General features: G+C 32.4%; 2 protein-coding genes across 6 annotated transcripts in view; both read left to right on the top strand.

Annotated features, from left to right (window-relative positions):
• Window positions 1–8,170, top strand: part of ChT (choline transporter) — a 298,521-nt gene extending 290,351 nt beyond the window's left edge. For both annotated transcript variants that reach the window (XM_085821703.1, XM_085821701.1), the window contains one exon: window positions 7,996–8,170. In XM_085821703.1, the coding sequence (XP_085677829.1) occupies window positions 7,996–8,058 (63 nt within the window). In that variant the 3' untranslated portion in view covers window positions 8,059–8,170. The remainder of the gene's footprint in view (window positions 1–7,995) is intronic.
• Cad88C (cadherin 88C) overlaps window positions 1–15,177 on the top strand; it is a 298,274-nt gene that overhangs the window by 44,637 nt on the left and 238,460 nt on the right. The gene's annotated exons all lie outside the window — the stretch shown is intronic.

Below are 15,177 nucleotides of genomic sequence, written 5' to 3'. Positions count from 1 at the left end.
ATGGATATGGCCTAAACGCGCGTTTGAATGACCTGTTTTGGGATGGATACTTTTCTTCAGCTGTCATAGTCTTTGCATCTGAAGAATGAGCCAGTTTATTAAACCTCGACCAAAGAGTCAATTGTTTTTTTATTTATTTATTTATTTATTTTATTTATTTATTTATTTATTGGAAACTGAGGTGTTCCGTAAAGCAAAGAAATCGAGAAATAAGGAGCCCAAGTTGACAAAGAGAATTTATGTGCATTGATTTTAAGGATTAAAAAAGGAATTAATAATGATAACTGAGTAATTTCTCAGTGAACAAATATTGTCAGCAAAATATACTTCATCTGAACAAAATGCATATTGTAATATTATTTTTGTTTTAAAACCCCATGAACACCATGAAGTAATTTTCATTCTAAATTGTGTGTGTAAACTTACAATTGGTTTCAGTATTACTCAGTTTGACAAACAGTTTACAAAGAAAACTGGAAATAAATGTAATTACTGCCTTGACGTAACCCGTATTTGTAATTTCAAGACGCGTTCTTAAGTATTGACTCAACAATTTGTGCTGCATGTGCTTTGAAGTCGGTCACCTTGTGTGCCGAAGAGGAGTTAATGATAAATTCGTAAGAAAGGCTCCGACAAATTACGATAAGCTTCCTTAGGGAAAGAATTGCTGTTTAGGAAGTAACATTGGCAGAAATGTGTATTTAAATTACATGAATTTCAGACCTTTGAATTTTCGTTTAATATTCTAAGAGCCATTATTGCACTAAACTAGTTCAGATGTAATTGATATGATTGTATTTTGATTTTAAAGCTCATTGACTTGATTTTTTTCCTAAAGTGACATTGAACTACGCTCTTAAAATGAGCTGCTAAGTTGTCTGCTGAAATACACTTAGTATGACAGTAAATAAAAATCCATTGTTCACTTTTAATTATTTGTAAATATTGATGAACAGAGGCGTGCCTAGGTACTTTCTCATGCAAGGCAAAGTAATTGTGCACCCTTTAAAATAAAATTACCTGTATCTGTACAATTTTATATTCAACAAAGATAATTATATTAAATCTTTCATAACTCTTATAAAACGTTTAAAATGTAACTTTTTATATTTCGGAAAAAAACACATATAATAATTTACATTTACTTTTTTTCATAAATAGGAGATAATACTGACGTATAGCAAACAGTAGTTTTACAATTAACAGGAAAAAATGTCTTCTTTTAGGACTTTCTGAAGAAACTGTCTCATATTTACGTTACACAAGTGGAGAAGCGTATTGCTGAGATTTAATAGAGAGTTGTAGCTATTATAGAGATTTATATATAATTTACTTAAATACGTAGTTAATGTTTTTTATTGCAAAACTTTATTTATCTTTTGTTTCTTGTAATGGCAGTAAAATCAAGGCATAAAATTTTAAACCTATCAGCTTAATGAAGCTGTTAATTTCAATCCATTATAATGATTTATTACATGATGCCTTACTTAAACTTTAGTATACGAATATAAAGAAAAAATAGAAAGCTGAAAACTACATAAAATGCATATTATTATTGATTTTTCTATCTCATTTAAAATATTAGATATATTTAATTAATTATTTTTTTATTTCATTTCATTAATTGTTTAAAGAAAACAACGCGAATGCACACGTTTTCAAAACGGTAGCGTTGATTTATTGCTATAAATGTGATATTTTAAAACAATGCTTCTCAATAGGTTTCAAAATTGAAAATTAACCGGCATAATTTTTTTAATGTATTTCTGAAGCTTCATAGCTAATTTGACGCTTTCCCTTTACCTGAGGCAAGGGATTCACCTGAGGCAAGTGTCTCACTTGCCTCACCTTTGTATTGGCTCTGTTGATGAATATTTTTTCATCCTGTTTCCTTACCACTAAGCTCTTTCACTTAATCTTAGAGATATTCATTTTTAACTTGCTGTAACATGGATGGATCGATATATGTGGGCCTGAGATAAAAAATAACTCAAGAGTTTCTGGTTAGCCTTCAGTCACAAAAGTAAAAAAGCACGTTAAGTTTTCGAATCTATCAAAATTATTCTTCGCTGCAATGATGTTGTGCAATATAATTGCCGAAAATTATGCCAAGAGAAAGCTAATCCATCTATCTCTCTGCAAGAGAACAATCAAATCCAGTTTTGCGAAGCCTGGAGAATCTACTTTAGGAGCTATCTTTATATCTATGCTTCAAGGACTATGAAACAATACTTGGTAGACAAAATAAGTACATCGCTAAGGGTCGATTCGGTTCAGGGCGAAAGCTGGTAAAGGGGGGAAAATAAAAATTCATCGATTAATTTAGCTGTTTCCCGTTCTAGTCCTACGAAGAATTACTTGAAAAGATTCCGAAGACTATGTTGCTCATTTCAAGAACCCGTTCAGAGATCTGAAAGACAATGGATCGTGATAATATGTGGGATGCACAAGGTTCCGCTGTTTTGGATTTACTTTAAAGTCGGGAGAATTGTTCTAAACTTGAAAGGCTGCCATTCTTTAGTAATAGCAAAGGTATGGTGTTATTTTTAGAATTAGAAAATCAAAACCCGGATTTTCAATCTGCAGAATGGAACATCTGGAAATATTGTATTAGAATTATCTGTTCTGGATTACTAAAGCATTTAGCTAGGATGTGAAGTTGGATTTTCTTCGTGATATATTCTTTTAGGTGCCTGTTTACAAGGTCACATTCATTGTTCAAGGCCATAAAGAAATCCATTTCATATCAGATATTTTTTATATCAGTAACTGAATTGTTTTAAATTTTGCAGGCTATTATTTCTTTCTAAGGTAAGCACACATATATTGTAAATTTAAGGCTTGAAAATATATTACTTTAAAATTTTTAAATCACATTTTACATTAGGCAATTAGATTAATTTTATATTGCTATACTGCCAAATGTTTCCACAATTTTTTTAACAACGCCTTCAAAAATCTGCTTTTATTTAAGACTACTGTAATATAATTAAATTTGTGGTAAATCTATAGAGAGTTATTTTTTAGAAATCAGTGCATTTTCAAAAATTCATAATTATTCCATGACCGAATGTCAGTATAGCTGAGGTACGTATCTCTTACCTTTTTAAAAACAGTTAATAATATTTTGCTGAAACTGTAAGATATAATAATTAAGGTAATATGAAAATAGCCCTGTAGAGAAATAATTTTATAACATTTAAATATACATAAGGGTTATGAATATGAGACTGGACCGGATTATTTGGGCTAGGCGAAAGCACAGTAGAGTTATTAGCCTAAAGAGAGATCCCTTCGTGGAGGATTTTTTAAGCAGAACTGCATGGAGAAAATCACAAAATTTTCTATGCAAGCAGGCCGTTCGCCAGGATTTGAACCCGAGTCAAATTACCAGCGTACAGTGATTTCAAGACTTTGAGCTGAGGGAGCTAACGTTAATAGTGCTTATGTGCAGTTGAAAAAGAGTTAATGTAAGATATCAAAAATCTGGTTTACTATGACTGTTTAAAAATTAGATAGAAGACAAAGCAGATACTTTTTAATAGTTCACACATGTGCGTTACATTTAACTTCCATGTCAGTAAAATATAACTCATAGCAGTTAATGTGTTAATGAAACATACAAATTCACTGCTAACTCAGAAATTACGTATCTGATTCTACATCGAAGTAAAGAATTTAAAAAGAAAACAATATTTCCATAAGTTAGCTACTTACAAAGCGCATGTAAAGAAATATTGTAAATTTCAGCAAAAATTGTGCTCCGGTTTTATTTATTTGCTTTTGACAAATCCTTTTGAGGGCTATCTACTTAAAGGGAGAGATGCATTCAGGGAGGACTTTCTGAAGGAAACTGGCTCGTGTAGACGTTACACTTCAGGAAAACCCCATGCAATTAACTCCTTCGCCGGGATTATAACCTCCGACCGAACTACCAGTGTTGAGCGACTTTACCGCTCGAGAGCTGGTGAGTTTATATTGCTTCGAATGAAACAATTTCAAATATTACATACTAATTGTAACATATTTAATCTTGCATTTTTAAGCCGCCGAGACGGTAAGCGGTTAGCGAATATGACAGCAGTACCGAAGGGTACGGACTGGAATCCCGGAGAAAGCATGGATTTAAATTGTTTGCCCCTTCATAGGAGATAGCAGTGACCGCCTCTTAAGTACCTGCATAATAAAATGACCACCACTTCTGAGCTTAGCCTCGGCTAAGCCTAAAATGCGAATCCGTGAGTTAAAAAAAAAAAAAATCTTGCATTTTTGAAATTTAGTCTTACTCATTAACTAGGGAGGAAAATATGTCCAATTTTGTGGATACGTTGTATACTTCAAAGAGAAAGCCACAAAATTACACACAAAACATTTGCGTAGCTATATGCGGTGTAAAATTTCATTGAAAATCAGCAAAAATGTTTATTTCTAGAAACATACATTTAACTTATATTGAAATTAGCACAGTTTGAAAAGACTGCGATTAATTATAAATATACTGCAATATTTCAATTGAAAATTCAGAGTTATTAGGTGAACTGTTGAACTATACTGAGTAGCCTTCTGACGACAATGTATAACTTTGGTTTTTGAGTTAAGTTCAAGTGAATTATGTCTCTATTGTCATAAATCTTTAAAATGATTCAACCCAGATAGGCCAGTATCTGTTGGAATATGATGCATAGAAATTATATTCCTGAAGTCCCGGAATTTCATGACATATTCCATCTGCCATCAGAAACTGATACTGTCTATAAATGATTCGTGTTTCTAAATATTAAAAAATAAATTTCAAAATGTTATACTTCTGCATTAAATAGTAAACTATATGATGTTTCTGTATATATCTGCATAATTCTACGATTTTTATTTTTACACTGCTAACCCTAATCTCTACTCCGCCATGCTTTTCCATTTCTTTAATAAGAAAAGACATCGAATCGTGATAATTTTACAAACGATCAGAGCTGAAACTAGTAGCGACTACTTAACCCAGCTCACTCTTTAAATTTATTTTTCGCATACTATTGACAACTATCAGACGAAGTTACAGCATTCATTGAACTAAAACTGATTTCTCCTTCGAGATAATTTAACGTGAGTGGGATTCTTAGTTAGAATGCCCTACAAAGACAATGACCCTTTAATGCAATTCGAGAAGAGATCCATTTCTTAAATAATCATCTTCGTGATCAAGGTCATATTGTATTTGCATAGGTCAATTCGCTTGGACTACAATGCCAAGAATAGATATGCATATTTGAGCGTTAAAAAATGCTCAAAATTAGATTTAGCTCATTGTTATGCTTACAGAAGTCGAAGTGTGCTATTAAAACACCTGCTAAGCAAGCGAAGACATATGATTAGCATTAGAATTTAAATCACGATGGCGTGGTGCGGTTAACTTGAAGTACATTCATTTAAGTTTCAATAAATCTTCACAATAAAAGCTATCTCGTTTATCCGTAAAGAAGAAGGAGCTCAATTATTAGAATTAGTGAATGAAAAATGAATTACTTTTGGTAACTGAAATTCATAATTGGAGGTTCTGAAAGCTCGTAATCGCAACAGCTAACCATCGTTATTGAGAACGATCATATTTTATATACCTGATGCCTTAAGTTATTTTCATTAGAATGCTTATGAGCATTATTACTAGAACTTCGTTAAAAGGCTAGGGTAAAAAATGAATACCACGCAGATTTTTTCCTTTACAAATTTAATTGATAGATGAAATATAATATGAGACATTTGCTCCATCGTAGCATCAGACTTTGATTATCAGATCACGCATCAGACACTTTGTTCAGACATCGGAACACCAGATTTTGTTCATCAATGATCGCATAAACACAATCTAACGAACGAATGGACTTCTTCAGCCTAATAGAAACTTTAGTGTTCCATGAAACTTTACAGAGTTCTAAATAAAAGAAGATCCGTTATGTTTGGGGATTTCATTTATTTATCCGTTTAATCCACAGAAACAGGGTTGATCTTGAGTTGTAGATAACATATATGTAAGCATCTATTTTTCTTTTCCGTTGAAGAATTTTAGTCGAGGTTTAGCATTTGATCTAAGCTCATGAAATGAGATAAGGTGAACAAAAGATACTGAAACTAACAGGAGAAACGAATCGTAGAGTCATTAGTTTTTTTTTTTTTTTTTTTTTTTTTTTTTTGTGCTACCGTTACACCATAACGACATGCAGAAAGAAGGGAAAAGTACCTTATACGCTTTGCGATTTGCATGTCGAAAATATCTAAACCTTGGGTACATGTTCGCTTGTTTACTATGTTTTCTGTTACATATGTTTTGTTTTGTTTGTCTACTAAACTTCAGGTAGAAACATATTATATGCCTTACTTTTCGATACAGTGGATGCTCGTCATAACGACCGCTCATCATGGCGATATCTATTAACACTAGTGTAGAACTTTCCAAAGTGATAAAAATATAATTAAATCCACTTTTCTAGTGACCAATCGTTATAAAGCTCTTGCCCCCTTTAAGTTACATGGTTAGATCTGACTAGAATCAACTGTGCTCATTTAAGAACGAACTCTCACAAATTCAAGTTACGTAGCATAAAATCATATGGTATTTAAAACGAGAGACTCAAAGCAGCAATGGTGGCGGGAAGGGAGGATGGTTAATACTATTCCGCCGTAAATGAACACTACCCGGAGGGCTTTACACTTAATTAATAAAGAAAAATCTTAACTATTGTTATGCAGCTTTTCTTTTGCGGAAAGACAAATTTTTATTTTGTCAAGCCATTCGTGTGTGAAACAATACTTCTTTGAAATGTTTTAATAATTTAATAATGAAATGTTTAATTTGCAGTACTTAAATTCACAGTGTAGATTAGTTTACTCATGAAGTTCAAAATATATCAAATATTCGATATGCCCATTGTTCCTGCTACATGAAAAATCAAGTTACTGAAATGCTGTTTTTTATGTTGTATATTTTAAAGAAGCTGATAGCAGCGTTAAAAATACTTTTATTTCATGAATATTAATGGTAAAATTTATGCCTACTTTCGCCAAAGAGAAAGAACAAGTTTCAAACAAATATGAGTACTGCATCAGATTATTTTAAAGGATGACATTTTAGTATTTTAAAAGATTTTATTGTATATTTCATATTTAAATTTCTTTTTTTAGTAAAATATAGCTGCCTGAAAGTCAGTACTATAGTTTTATTCTTGTTTAATTTTAAACGTTTCAGTAACTAAATTTGTTGACAGACACGCCTCAAAGAAGCTAGGCAGTTCATTTTCTTTGGCCTTTGCAGAAGTCTTGGCTAATATATGCTTCTCCTCATACAATTTTAAATGACTTTCTTCTTTGCAATTATTGTTCGTGGGAGGTCTTCGAAAGAACAACTAGGGATTAGGTCTTTTCTGTGCCGTTCTTTTAAGTCCCTTGTTTTCCCGTTTGATTGCTAATATTTTCTCTAAAATAACATTCTCACTTTTAAGCTACAGCTACTATCTATCACTGTCAAAGTTTAACAATATGAACAATGTTTCATTAATCTTGAAAAAAGTAATTCGTTCACACGTGAAAACAATAAATCAGAAACATACGCGATGATAATAGCCACTGCACATATTCGACGATGAACAAACACTGTTTAAATGTATATTCTGCCTTACATGGGGCAAAAAAACAAAAGATATTAAAAAGATATTAACCGAAAACAGTATTTTGGTTTTATTATTTCTGAATAATCTCATGCATTTTTCATCGATAAAGATTTTTTTTTTTTTTTTTTTTTTACTTTTTACTACGTTTCTGAAAATTATTATACAAGTTCTTCCAGCTTATTTTACGGTTAGGGAAAGAGAGCTCCATTGGAAATTGTAAATCATCAAAACGATTTATTTCATTTATTTATGTTTCATTTTGACCCTGCAAAAGTATTTTCTTTGTCTAAAAATTGTATGAGTACTTCTAGACTGAACAGACTTTTTCTGGTAATTTCAGGAATTTTTGAGAAAATACAATCTGAACGATGACATCAGCAATGCTCACTGTGGGCAACCATGATGATGAAATCTTTGTAAGATTGATTTCTAATCCGCTTTGTAAAAATTCTGCAACTTTAATGTAGCTATCTTACGCCTACGTCTGTAAACATATTAAATTAATGAACTTACAAAGCAAATGAATTTGTTTTTCTTTATTTGTTTTTGAAGCAACATAGCACGTTCTAATTTATCATAATGTTTTATTGCCATTTATATTTCAAGTTAATCTCAAGCAAGCCGTTTTGGGCGGGCTAATATTTAGTCGAAACTGCCTGCTAGTCTGAAAGTGAAGGTAGAAGCTCAAATCCTACACGAGGCCGGCCTGATTGTTTCCTGTGTGTCTTATCTTGTTTGTTGTTTTATCGTGTTTTGTGTTATTGTATTGTTTCTCTTATCGGGGGCTTAATATCGATCACCCCCTGCGGTCATCCCAAAGGGTGCTTTCAATGATGTATTAGCTAAATGGCCAATGGGTTCAGACATTCCTAACGGTTGCTTTCAGCTGAAAATATCCGGTCATTTGGGAATTATACGTACATCAAACAAACGCGAAATTTTATTAGTTATTACAATTCGTGGCGGCATGCCCAATCGGTTATACAGTTTTCTACTATAAAAAATTTAATAATTATTTCTTTAAAAAAATTAATTTTTTTCGAGACCTATGCCTTCAGTACATTCAATAACATAATACTGTATAATTAGTATTTAAAGTACTTTATATATACTTTAATGTCAGGCTGTCTGGAAAATTCACATTCTTTTTAAATTTTCATAATTACCCATATTTCTCTAGATATTTCTATATTTGTGACTGCAAATACCTCATGGTATGTGTTTTTTTTTAACCATAATGTATATAAATCTGGATATCAACTCCAAAATCGATTTGAAGCATGGGCAATTCAGGCTTTATATAATTCATCGGTTTAAGTCAGAGCACTCCGCGAAAATAGCTCAAGATAGTTTTTGCAAGTCAGTGACGATCTCCGTAAGGCGGTGAAGGAACATTTTCCTCAAGTACCAGAAATAAGCTTTCGGACAAAACCCTACAAGGACCCTGGAGTTCAAAATCACCTGGTTTTGTTCCCACTTGCTAACATTCTTTTCCGATTTAAAGCTCTGGTTTTCCACGACAGAACCAGCTCCGCTATCTTCAGCAACCCATCATGCGTATCCCAGGAAATGAGATCTTAATATTTGATCCAATAAAATAAATACATTATAATAGAGCAACAGTAACAGACTGAAATAGTTGGTTTTGTATAGGTTTGTCAGACTTTCCAGCAGTTATTGCAAGAAGTCATACTTAGATAATCATAGCTTGTATGCACTGAAGCACTGAATACTGAATAAGCATATATTAGATTATAAAAATATGTGTGCCCAAATTTTGTATGATAACTTAGAAAGTATTCTCGACTAAAAGGATAGTACATTAAAAAATAAGACAAAAATTTAAATTTTAATTGAAAAACTTGACAATGCTAACCATTATTATAAGCGAACTTAACGCTGTCATGAATACTTATAGCCTGAAAAATAAATCAAGATGCAAACTAATAATTGACTCTAAACCACAGAGGCCAGTCTTCAATGAATGAAGAAACTGCGACGATTATCAACACCTTCTTTCTGATAACCTATGAACTTACCTGTTCCGTTATATTCGAAACATGTAATCTGCATATCACCTATTGTAGATGAAGGAAAATAATTAACGAAAGCGGGTCAGTTCTTAGGTGTAACGGGGATTCGCCTTGCTCTGTCCACCCCCACACACACTTGCGGTGAATTATCTGAATTATATTATTCCAAGATGTTCGAATCTAGGCCGTGGAGTGGTAAAGGTCGTGTTGAGTATTCTCTCAGGTGCGCGAGACGACTTTTTAAGGATGAATGAGAGACGAATCTTCTTTTTTGGAAAAGTGAAGAAGTAGAATATATCCGGTTAATATATAACTTTCTGCTACAAACAGATTCGAACCGAATTTTACGTATTTGCAAGTATGGTGGATATACTTTTAACCTATGGGATGAATATTTCGGCATATCTTGTACGATTTGAGGCCTATGGAATCATACATAAAATCATACCTGTTGCGAATATTTTTAAAATATGCCTCCCTGTATGGTATGATCGTTAACGATGCTAACTGCCATATCACTGGACCTGCAGAACTTAATTTACAGAACCTTCCTAAAGCATTGCAGAACTTAATAAATTTATTCTTTTCAAGACTATTTCCTTGAGCTGGACTAGATTTGAACTTTTTTGTTTAATTTCGCATTATTTTTTTGCGAAACTTATTTAAATTATGCAGAGCCATGATTTTCATGTATATAATAAAACATATTAAATTTTAAGTCACATAATAACGAAGATTCAGTTAGATAAATTACTACAACAAAGCTTAGGAACTGTCTACTTTGAATGATTTTATAGACTTTAATGTATGGGACTTTCTAAGGTTTAAGTTGAGCTTATGTTACAGAAAAGAAAAAAAATCACAAAATCACCCACGTGGCAGCCTTCCTAAGCTGGTGATAAAATATTGTTGTACAATGCTTTCGTTCACGCGACGTAAAGATGATTCAAATCAGTTGATTTCTAACGTAACGCAAATGGCAAGCCGTCCAAGATGAAACCAAATTTTACTATACGTTACTTTTACTCATTCCGTCCCACCAGTAGTACCCAAGTTGTCAAGACTGCTGAATACTTGTCGTTCAATCTGGTTTGGAATTCACACCTAAGAGAACGGGTTAGCTGCATGGTTGGTTTTCATGGTATTCCACATGTGTAACGTGAATACTAGCAAGTTTTCCTCATAAAGTTCTCCACGAAAGCACCCTTATTATTATAGCCCTCGAGGTTTTCCATATTTAGATAATCTAACCTAACCCATACCACATTAACAGGATTTAAAAAAGTAGGTTTCAAATAATGAATGCATGAACATTACTGTTAATGAAAGCTAGTGTATTAGAATATAGTAAGCTACATATACCAACAGGAATTATAGCTTTTTGGACTCTTCTCTGCTACCATTACGTGGATACCGATATTTACATATAACGATTCCACTGGCGTTGTTACGGCGATATACAGAATCAACTCATTTCTCCAGAGGTATCGAAACCAGAATGAAGCTACCGTTGTTTAATAATTTTAATTTCTTTGCTATGGTCATCTTCATAACTAATTATTAATGTATTATAAAATGAGAATATTTCAAAAAGAAAGAGACTTCTAGTACAGCTAAATCTGTGAAACAAAACTGTCTCGGACATTATGGTCTCAGTTTCTAGAAATATTCTAAGATAAAGGGCTAAAATTTCCTTTGAGCAACAAATATTCTTACAGAAATTAAATTCATTTATTACTTTTGACTGATCCTTAAAGATGTGCATTTATAATTCTCGAATTTCTATGCTTCTTCACTTTTGATGCAAGATAATTGGGGTTCTGAAAGATCGAGCCTTAATATGATTAATGATGATGATTAATGTCTGACAGCCAAGTCTTAAACTGATTAACGACAGGCGGTGAAACTTAGTTCTGACGAGCACGAATGTATATCGAGATCATGACTATAATGAGCAAGCGGTTGGTCTAGATTTTATCCTATGCGCTCTGTTCCATCCCTGGTATATTTAAAGAAAATTTTGCAGGTTTATACTGACTAAAGCCTGGCGCACGAAAAGTTCCAATGCAATTAAAGAAAATAATTAATGAATATTTTGAATGGTGAAATATTTAAAACAATTATCCAGTTTCATCATTGCGCGTGTGAAGAAAAAAAGGAAAACTTAAGTAATAACACTAATAATAGCTTAAATTGTTTATCATTAATTTGTATTTTTAATTAAAACGATTTTGAAATTTAAAAAAATAAAGCGTCTAATGGAGTATCATTCATGGAGTATCATTTTAAAATTAAAAAATGAACGCCATTTTATCAACAACACTATTAAAAGTCTGAAAGGATTCGGATTCTAAAGTCACACAAGAGTGTTTTCGAATATATGAGCAACATACTGAGTATTATCTGTTATATATAATTAAGGCAATATAATTTGCAATGATTTTTAGCGTACCTTTTATTTCCATTAATAATGTGGGAATAATAATCTACAAATATAATATGAATCATCTGGTGCGACTCTCATACATATATATGTCATATTAGCACAATTATAGAAGCACTGATGTAAGAACACTGAGATGTAGATGTGCAGAAATACTGATGGCATAGGTACTTGATGCTTAGAGTGTCGATCCATTTTAATGAAGAAACAGTCGAAACAGAAAAACAATTTTGATTCTATTGTGATATAATCGATCATTGCACCACATAGAGAATTGCGGCAATGCGTTTGGTTAGGAAAGCATAAGCGAAAAAGGGAAGAGGGTCGCAGTAGCAATGCAGAGGAAGAGGGGAGGGTTTCAAACAGTTTCAGTTTTAAGTTTTAGTTTACAATTTGGGGATTGGTCAAGAGGCATCTGTATTAAGCGTTAAGTAAAATCACATGATTTATTTGAATGACGCAGTTTAAATTAATAGCGCTAAGACAGAGAGATGAAGTTCCCAAATGAAATAAAAATAAAAGAGTTTATAGTGAATTAAATTTAAAAGATTGCTTTCATATTTTTTATCTGACACATTCAAGCGTTACCTAAAATCTCATAATTAATTTGAAACACGCAGTTTAGATTATAGCACTATTTCTAAGACAGAGAGATGAAGTTCCCAAATGAAATAAATGTAAAAGAGGTTATAGTGAATTAAATTTAGAAGTTTGCTTTCATATTTTTTATCTTACACATATACGAGTATAAATATATACATATGTGGGTAAGATATTAAATATGAAAGCACACTACCAATTTTAATTTCGCAGTAGCCCTATTTTCATTTGAGGACTTCCCCTTTGTGTCCTAAAAATAGTAACTATTCATAGCACATCAGTGTAAAGTGCGTCATTTCAAAACTAATCCGTATCTTTAGGTAACCCTGCAAAGCAGGTATACGTTATAACCAATCAAATAAGATTTCAGTTAAGAACCAAAATTGTTGATATCTCCCACAGTTTTTCTGAATGCGTCATGCACTTTCTCGCTTTCCTGCATCTCCGCCGCACACGTCGCCGCTTGAGAAACGAAACTTGAATTAGAATTCTTAGAAATATATAGAACCTCTCTGAATGAAACTAATATCAGTCTAAAATTTAATTTCACCTAAGCTGCGAGACATTATGTTTCTATTTTATCTATTGCAAAGGTGACGATCATAATGAGAAAGTTTTGATTATCTTTCAATATTGTCTCATTTATTCACGGAATCCAATATGACTGATTCTCAAATCCTTCAATCTGTTGTGTAATTGGCTGGTTCATGAAAATTTCAGTACTTTTTATCGGATGCAACGTAAGGGTTTTCAAGAGGTAAAATTGGCTCATATTTGTGGAAAAAGTGCATTCCACAGAAGATTATCTAGTATGCGTTGTTATCAACAATTATCAAAAAACATGTATTCACTGAAATAAAGCTCACTAGTAAACAAGTGACTAAAAAGTGCCCGTAAAATATTTTTGGGGAGTGGAGGAATGGGCGAGTTGCGTGAATAAAAATTAACCAGGCATATATCTGGAAAATCTACAAATTTAGAGGTATTCCCTGAGATGATTTCAACCACAGAAACACCAACAGATAATCACATTTTAATCTTTGCCAAGCTTTATTTTATTTTACTTTTTATTTGATCTTGTTTTCTTGTTTTCGAATTAAGGTAACAAAACTAAATTTCTTGACTCTCACGATGATCTATTGTGTCTGCCCTATTTTCTTAGTCACGCAGTTTGTGTATTTTCTTCATTCTAGTATTGTTCTGGAAAGAGCACGCTGGGAAAGCGAGAAAGTTTAATTAAAAACTCATATTGCATAAAGAATCGCATTAATTTTTTTCAAAAGTTATTGAAGATTTATAATTCAGAAAGGGATATGAAAATTAACTCTTAAGAGAAATTCTAAGGAATTTTGAGCAATTTCGTATGTTTCTTGGAGATGGTTTTCTGAAATTATCTCTAACTAAATTTATAAAAGAAATATTCTGGTAATTTATTAGATTTAGTGAAGCTTGATCAAATACTGAACTTTGTCAAGCACGTATCTTAATATTGTAATAAAGCTTTCTTTTTCTTTCCTTCAACTTATAGGTCTTGAATAAATGTTTTGGAACCCGTGATTGTAAGAAATGTTTTTTAGGTAATCACAAGTTAATGTTTCTGCAATATTGTAAATAACATCAGAATTGTTAACTTTATGCCAAGGTTGTCTTATTAGCTTTTTAGCTCCAAATTCCAGAAATGTGGCCTTGTTTTCAGTTTTGCCAGGGTTATAAATATTCATTTGATGATTTGGCTTTTACTTAGGCATAAAGATATATATGTGTGTGTGTTTGTAAAATATAAAATATGGAACAAAATTACTAAAATAATTATAAAACTTTGAAAATAAATTGGAACCATTCTCATAATTTTAATTAAACACATCCCCTCTTACGTTTTGCATCATTTCATCACTCTGCAGCAAGTTACGTCCCTTTTTATTGCGATTTCTCTGACCCACGGAAACCTTTTGTCCAAACGCAGTTCAGGATTTAAAAAACTTTCTAAGCTTATGAATACTACTTCAGTTATTACGCATCACTCGTTTTTGCTGTTTGCTCTGCCAAAGAAAATCACGTCTCTTCGGTAAGCTTCTTTTTCTGTTAACTACAACGAAAACTGCTTAAGTAGAAACTGTGCGCGCGTTTAGCACCTCTAGTGTTGCACCAGTTTAAGCAGAAATGTGTTTCTGAATAATTATTCCTGTTTAAAATAAAAATGATGTTTTAACCATCAAACCGGTTGTAACTTTCGCTCCAGTCAGACCTACGCTGCAGTTTTTCTTGGACATGACTAATGTAAATGCGAATTGGTTTCATCTTCCGCTAAAACTACAACATTGTCTTGTGCTATTATTACACGTATAGCACAATCTTGGAAGCACTGATGTGAGAACACTGAGATAGAAGCGTAGCAATGTTGCTTAGCGTAGATACTTGATCCATAGTAAAGAGAAAAAGTCGAACC

This window comes from Stegodyphus dumicola, chromosome 8 (assembly GCF_044657685.1).
Source record: "Stegodyphus dumicola isolate Sdum_Otavi_A_Nest chromosome 8, ASM4465768v1".
Taxonomy (NCBI): Eukaryota; Metazoa; Arthropoda; class Arachnida; order Araneae; family Eresidae; genus Stegodyphus; species Stegodyphus dumicola.
This window is presented reverse-complemented; position numbering and strand designations above follow the sequence as displayed.